The 8,372-nt window shown below is 37.5% G+C and overlaps 1 protein-coding gene across 1 annotated transcript; it reads left to right on the plus strand.

The window, feature by feature from the left end:
* Positions 1-498: 498 nt before the first annotated feature.
* LOC108679459 (WD repeat-containing protein 46) lies at positions 499-5,384 on the plus strand (the record flags this gene model as incomplete). The annotated part of the gene is given in 9 exon segments (XM_018168076.1): positions 499-606; positions 994-1,105; positions 1,373-1,508; positions 2,109-2,388; positions 2,634-2,866; positions 3,241-3,400; positions 4,006-4,150; positions 4,532-4,671; positions 5,065-5,384. Coding segments are annotated over 9 exon segments (1,626 nt in total), but the record flags the coding sequence as incomplete, so codon positions are not given.
* Positions 5,385-8,372: the final 2,988 nt, after the last annotated feature.

An 8,372-nucleotide genomic window follows, 5' to 3' on the forward strand; every position in this document is an offset into this window, starting at 1 on the left:
GAACACTATACTAATAGCTAAAGAGGTATCATGAGTATGTACCCGTAAGTTCAAACCTATAAAAATCAAAACATTATTTTTTCAAAATTAAGTATAAGGCCCTATGTAAGGAATATAGTTTATATATTATATAATTGTAGTGGCTAATATAGGCATACTGACTTCCATATATGTGTAAAATTATTATGCAGATTATGAAAGTTCAATGATTCTCCTGTGAAATGCAAACTTTTGGCGATAATATCATGAACTGTAATGATTAAATGTCTGCCAATGTGTCTAAGAACCACTATTAATTACAATTTAAGTTCATTTTAATGTAATTGTAGACAAGTACAACTTTTTTGCTGAAATTTTATATTTATTATCACTAAATCTCTTTATCTTTTTTTTTTATTTTTCTGTTGACAAATTAGGCCTAGTTTTTATGAATGTTGCAGATTTATATACTTGATGGAAAAATTTTTCAACTAAATTTCTAACTCAAATTGATTTCAGGAAAAAATGAGGAGAAACTCACAACGAGAAGCCAGAGAAAAGTTTCCTGACAGGCGACCAATAGATCCTGAACTGTTGAAGAAATACAATTATGGTCATGGCATGAGTGTAAGTTCATTTAACTATGTACTGAATATATCCTTTATTAAGATAAGTTTGCCTTAAGTGAGCTCAAGGAAATGTATGAATATGAAGATTGACAGAATTCAATATTCTTTGTCATTTCCTTGAAGTAAATTCTATTGTTCTCTCATCATTTTGATCTATCATAATGAATGAACATGGATGTTCCTTGGAGCTTATTAAATTATTTCTCTTTTATCTCAAACTATGCTCCTTGTTATTCATCAATTACAAGTTGTTCTTAAAGTATCTTCAAGCTAGATTTCAGTATCCTATTTTACTTCTTGGATAGCATTAGTAGGACTGAAAGCAACTTATTTATTGGTTATTCTAATGTACAAAATTAATGTAATCCCTCTTTTCTATCTTCAGAAATATCCAAATTTGGCCAGGGATAAATTTCGGGCCATTAAAATAAAGCAACGGGAGGTGCTTATACAACAGAGCCGAAAGGACACAGCACGTGCTGAAGTTCTGCTAACTGGTGAGTTCAATTTATATTATTGTTTGTTGCATTTGGATTCATCTAATTATAAATTGTATGCATTTACCCATGAACCTTTGTTGTTGCAGAAAAAATGTATGGTCTCTAGGACCTTTGATGAAATGTTAATTTCTCAGGGACTTGGTAATTTCTTCAGATAACTACTGAAGAGTTCATCTAATCTCAAAAGTAGCTTTCTGTTAGTCATTCTCTTTTTGTATAGAGCAATTCAGGTTCATTTGTATTAATTTTATTTTGTTTTTGCAGAACAGCCTGGCTGCATTGAAGTTGCTCCAGGTGCTTCCACCACAGAGGTCACTCAGAAAAATATACTGCAAGCTGCAGACATCACAACAAAGAAGAAAAGCTTCAGTCTACAGCTTGATAGCTTTGGTCCATATTGGTGAGTGTACCTGAAAAATTACAAGGACCATTAGATATTTATTCTTTTATTACCGTGATGGTGGAATTGAGAGTAGATGTTGAGTTCCCTTCTATTTCAACACTTGGATTGTCAACTTTTCATTTCCTATTCTTCATACAATAGTGATTTATTTCAAATTATTTAGTTACTTTGTTGCTTTAGCAATAGAAAGTTCTAAAGATTTGCAATTGGCATGACTAATTTTTTTTGTATGTTGTGTGTTGTGATATTGTTCATCCATTCCAGAGATGAAAATTTAATTCGATTTTCATTCAAAAGTAATTTTTATGCATCAGTCATTCAACCCATACTGAATGGATTGCAAATACAAAGATACCAACTTGAAATTAATTTTTTTTTATGTCGTTTTGTTGTTGAGAAATCTTTCAAAATTCTAATATGAAATCTTATGTCACACTCGCCTAAAAATCCCTCACATTTGGGAACCATGCTACAAATGATCAATACAATAATCTTGAACAGGTTCAAGGCACCTGATCATAACCATGGTTTCCAGTGAGACAAGCTGAGTAGTAAAAATTGCAATTCAGTCTGATTTAAATCCATTTATGTGAGCAGCTTCCAATACTTTCGTGATGGACGGCACCTGGCGCTGGCGGGGCAGCTGGGTCACCTCGCCACCTTCAATTGGCTCACCAAGAAGCTCACAATGGAACTGAACGCCATGGAATCGCTGCACGACGTCGTATGGCTGCAGGACACATCCGCCATTGCCGTCGCTCAGAAGAAGTGGATGAGCATCTATGACGACAGAGGCACTGAGCTTCACGTCGTCAAGAGATTCTATGATATTACCAAGCTAGATTATCTACCTTATCACTTCCTACTTACGGGATTGGTAAGATTTGTGCTCTCACAATAGTCCTCGTCTTGGCAAATTGCTTTGTTGATTGTGGTTTTTTAATTGGCTGTGATTTGTGCGCGGTACACCTTTTAAATCACTTTGAAAATATACATATTGTCCCATGTCACTGGCTCTCTGCACCTCAGTTCATGATATTGACCCAATCTGTTTGCAGCCTAGAAAGTAATATTCTATTATTATTATAATTATTATTTGAGGCTGATCCATAATGCCTTCAGAGCGGTCAGGGCAACCTCCACTACTTGGACGTCTCACTGGGCAAAGAAGTGATACTCATTCAGCCGAAGCAGCCACGTGCAGTAGCCATGGTGAACAGCCCCTTTAATGGCGTCATGGCCACCGCGCACTCTGGACTTGTCTGTATGTGGACGCCAAATTATAACGAACCGGTGGCCTCCATGCTGTGTCATAAGAGCAACATCTCGGCGCTCACATATGACCCTGCTGGCAGGTAATATACTGTTGTACGAGCCGTCTTGTATCATGGTAATTGTGAACGGGTGCGACAGAGCATACAGAATAATACTGGTCAGAAATTAATGATTGAAAATATTTTACGTCACTTACATTGTGTCATCAATCATATTGATCGGCTTGTTGTGCCTTCACAGTATATTTTCATTTCATTTTCATACTAGGGGCCCTACTGTTAAATATTGCTTGAGTAGACATAGCGCCTGATTCTTTGTCTGCAATTTTCGGGCAAAAACCGCCAGCAATTGGCTGGCAGAGTTACAAACTCGTAACTATTTTTGATCACGGCCCCGAACACCATCACAATTTTGCTCGGTTGTGTTCACTAAGATGACTGGTGTGTTAATGCAGGTACCTGCTGACTGCCGCCTACGACCGCAAGGTGAACATTTGGGACGCTCGAAACTTGGGTAGCCAACTGCAGTCTCTGTCGATGCCTCACTCCGTCGTCAGCTCCATGTCCGTCTCCCAGACCGGACTTGTGGCCCTCGCCTGTGGCCGCGACGTAAACGTCAGTCATGCATGAGCGAAAATCAGTTGATCATTTAGTAAAGTGCTCCTCGTCTCTCATTTTATATGATACTTTGGTGTCAAGCCTGGAATCTTGAGTTTGGTTTTGGTAACGTAAATAAATTTTTCTATTACTCGAATGTTAATACCTGATGTTGAAGCTTCAGTGTAACGTTAATAACTTGAATACTTCATGCAATTACTGAAGTGTGAAACTCACATTTTCATATTTTGGTGTAAAGCCCTGTATATTGCACGCTGCTGTAGAGCTTGGTGCATTTCTCCATCAACTTCGATAGAACGATGCTCGATTGAATCGTTAATGATTAACATTAGCTTATATCTCGATTAATTAAGAATGAAAATAATGAATCCCATGTTTGATGGCGCTGGTGCCTGCTAGTGATATACATGTAAGTCATGGGCAGATTTGCCTCTCCCCGTGATTGATCCTAGTTTTTTCTGTATCGCTCCCGGGAAGTTATTGCTCAGCTTTTTGTCTTACGTATCATATATCATTGACATCACTCATAGAGATCTAAATTATGCTGTATGTCACATTTTTGACAAACCAATTAAATTTTATTCTATTCCTCCCTCCTGTAGATATATAAAGGGCTGAAGGAAGGCAACTTAACTCCTTACCTGCATCATCCTCTGGAGACCAAAGTGCATCAAGTGCAGTTCTGCCCCTACGAGGACGTGCTGGGCGTCACCAGCAGATCGGGTTTCTCGAGCCTCATTGTGCCTGGTGCGTCTTGATGCTCACTCGCTTATGCTTTAGTGTTCAACGTGGTTCAGCCAACGATATCATTGCTTATTCTTCGCATTTGTTTTGTTTTCGTTAAGGAAAGTGTTCTATAAATAGACGAAACTCACTCTGAGTAAAACAAACTTGAGTGGATTATGAATTCTTCTGTACCTCAATAAACTACCAGTTGGTCACTAGTTAGTGTATATCAGGTGTTAGCGTGGAGAGATTTATTCTGACCATACACACATTTATTAAAATCATTAATTGTGTGATATGCAAGTTTGTTTTTTGTTGTTGATAAGCATATACATTCCTCGTTGAATCGGTATTATTTGCGTCAGTGACACCGACTTGATACATTATGTTTTGCTTGCCCAGGTGCTGGAGAGGCTAACTTTGACGCCTATGAAGCTAACCCCTTCAGTAACCGCACCACCAGGAGAGAAACTCTCGTCAAGAACCTCCTCGAGAAGATCCCTTACGAACACATCACTCTCGACCCTCGCACAGTTACTCAGGTAACTTTTCCTGCTAATCTACTATCTTCCAATTCCAAAGTCGAAGGATGTAATTTTTCAAGTAACATCTCGTTAAAACAGTTTCTAAAAACTTTGCTAAAATTGTTTCTCAATAATACCTCACTGAAACTAACTCCATTTAGTTAAATGGCTGCAACAAGTGGAAATTTCTATGTTGAAACTAATGAAATGAGAGGTCATGTTACCATTAGTCTTCGCTACTGTAATTTTATTCATGCTGCTGTTCTGTTGGGTAGTAGCTAGTTGCTAGCTAAATTTTACTTTAATTATTTTTTTCGTTATAGATTCTGATCATGTTCACGCTTTACCTCCTAAGACCCTGCATTTATGAAACTAACTAATTTAATTGTACATGTGAATTAATTCCCATAGGTTGACGTGCCAAGCTTGGAAGAGAAGATGGAGGAGAAACGTCGTCTGATTTATATGAAGGTTCCTAAGATTGATCCCAATCCGCGGTATCGGATGAAGGGTAAGAGCGGCTCGGCTCAGACTGCCAGACGGAAGTTGATCAAGCGCGAGGTCCACAAGAAGCGCTACATCGATAGGCTCAAAAGAGCCAGGGAGGGAGCTGGTATTGATGACGATAACGACGATGATGACACCAGCGCGGATACTTCCGATACCAAGCATGCTATTAAACGACCTACGAACATTATTGATGTTTTTAAGAAAAGAAAGTAATGAAATTTGATGTAGTTTCCATATTCCCCTTAATAAGCTGGGTAATTAATATCATTCGTAGTCGAAAATGAACTATTTTAATAAATGTACTGAGGATGTAATTGCCCATCTTGGAAGTAGCCAGTGGAAAGGGAGGGTTGAGTGATCAAGTCTTCCTGCCACTAAAGCCACTGTGATGGTATGGCCACAACCATACCACTGCTGGATTCACTGCCCCGTCGTAATAATTCTTGCGTTGAACAGCACCCAAAAAAGCAAAGTTCTTATTTATCAGAGTTAGATAAATGAATGTGTTAACCATGAGTTAAGCTCCACGGGAGAACTTGTCCTGAGTGAGATTTGAAGCCGGATCGAAAGGGTTTCTCACCACGGTAGCTCAACAGATGCATTCGCCCTCATCTGCTAGGTACTTGTCATACGCACGAGTGGCTGCAGCTTTAGTACATTTTGTAAAACGGATCGATTATTTTTTTTTGTAATTTCTACAATTCTGCTCATTCGTTATCGACACTAAAAACAGAATGTACATGGTGGCTTTACGATAAGTTTACCAACTTTTCAATATTATATTAAAGAGAGTAAATTGAATCAATTCAGCTTCATTTGAACAGGACAATGGTTTTCTTGCTTGAAACGCACGAGTGTAATCCTGTATAAATATTTTCTCTCTGCCAATGGTCGGAACTGGAATGATGCTCCTGCGGTACCGCGATGTTCACACTCCACTGCTGACTGCTCAGTTGCAAGTGTGTTGCCGTTGTGATTGGGATGCGAAAAGGGTAACTCGTGTGTCCGAAAAATCTTTCTTGTATACTTGTACTTGCTCAAAGACTGTCGAATCGATAGCTTTAATGATTTTTTTTTCAAACTGGACGTTTCATTTAATACAAAATCCTGTTCTTTTCGATTGCACCCAATGGCTCAGCAAAATTTGCTAATTGTACTCTCTGTAATGGATTATTACTTACCTGCCACCTGGTAATCTGCTGAGTGCTAACCGCTAAGCCTAATGACAGTGTGACAGTGTCGGTTCAACTCGGTTTAAATGCTGAACAAGCCTTGTGCAATTGTGCTTGCTTGAAATGCTGGTTGCTGCTGAAGGAGTGAAGTTCCTTTTCATGCATTTAATTTACACTCTTTAATCTCTTTGTTCTATTGGCATTCAATTAAAATATTTGTGATTTAGGCTATTATATTATTTTTAGCTCCCTTATCATTATGCTGATACTGAATCTCAAATACTTGTAGAATTGCTTGCACCTTGCAGAGTTGCAGTTGTAGCTAGGTACCTTATATTGAATTGAAGTAATGGATTAAATGGAAGTTATGGACTTATGGAACTTATGGAAGTTTTAGTCTCGGCTGTAGTTCACTATCACTAGGTGCCACTGTGCCAGTAGGTGGTATAGCCTGGTAGGTGCTATACTGCACAGCTAGTATGGAATATATCTACTTGGCGAGCCGCGACTGAATTTTTCGAGCCGTGGTTTTATGGATTTGCCAGCCGTGATTCCATTTCTATGAGCCGTGATTCCATTTCACCGAGCCGTGAGTTCCATATCTNTGAGCAGAGACGAGACCATAGGTTTAGGGAACTGTATTTGGTGGAATCTGGTATACAACTGAATTATTAGAAGGCTTGCTGGCCTTACATGACCTACTATTGACAGCATAGTAGTTCTACTCTAATTTGTTCAATACGTAAACACGTAACAATCTACCGGCAATAAAACAATGTTGACGATCTGATAGAGATGGTGAACAGCCAAGTGATCAATAATCCTATCCCTCACAATACATTTCATTAGCTTACAAACAACACTTGTCAGACTGATATAGCTCTAGTTGTGGCTCAAATTATAGATATATTCAATGCCTGCTGTCTACAGTGTCTTTTTTAGCAAACAAATTTGTTCGATGAAAAAAAAAACAAAAATATTTATTATTATGGCAGTTCTTGAAAATCACATATGAAAAAATCTTTCTCATCCATAACTTTTGGAAAATTTTGACCCATGTTCTAAACTGGCTTGGCAGTTGACACTTGACACTTGTGTACAATATTGGTTTTTCCTTTCCATTCCTTTGCCTGAGTAAAAAATCATACCTTGCAAGTAAAAAGGTTATGCTCTTTCTTGGAAAATGAAACACTAACAATATACAATTTTTTCACTTGCTGAATAGGAGTTCTCAAAATGCAAAGTAACACAGCCAAGCAAATGAAAAACTGACTTACGAAATGTGGTCATGTATGTATGTGATTAAGTACTTCATAGTTCCTGTCCAAACACAAATGACCTAAATTTAGCAGTAAGTCATATCATTGTTAGGATAAGCAAAAAAAATTTTGCTTAAAGTTTGAAAAAGTCTGCTTCAACAAAGGCTCACTCTCTCTGAAACAAAATTAGTTGCTTGGCATTGCCCATTTTGTAGTCTCATTTTGATTTGCATTCATTTTTTCATATGTGGCAGCCAGCATATGTAAGTGAACATGAATTTGCAATATTTGGCAGAACTTTCTGAAAATTGCAGGTAAAAACAATCATTTCAAGCACGAATTTTGTAAATTGTGGCTTAGGATGTGCTGATATCCTTCATTAAAAAAAATTTAAGCAAATGCCATAGTAATGGGCAAAATTTTCCCCAAGTATGAGTGTTTTTTTTTCATTCATCAGCCGCTTCTATAATTATCTACAAATTGTTATAAACACTGCAAAAAATGAGTAAAAGTAGTTAAAATTTAGCCAAAATATTTCATTGTACTTGCAAGATATGTGATTGGAGTTTGGTAATTAATTTATTTTTAACATTTCCACAAGGCAGTTGTTATGTGCATAGCCCTGAAACTATGTAAATTATTCCATTCAAATCCCAAGGATAATTAAAACCTTCTTGAACCTGACTGTTCAATTCCCTGTGTTTGATATTGTTCTTATAAATTTATTCATTACTAAGGAGCATAAGTATGGTTGAATTTTTATGCCAAGGCAGATAGA

The sequence above is a fragment of the Hyalella azteca genome, unplaced genomic scaffold (genome assembly GCF_000764305.2).
Source record: "Hyalella azteca isolate HAZT.00-mixed unplaced genomic scaffold, Hazt_2.0.2 contig11680, whole genome shotgun sequence".
NCBI lineage: Eukaryota > Metazoa > Arthropoda > Malacostraca > Amphipoda > Hyalellidae > Hyalella > Hyalella azteca.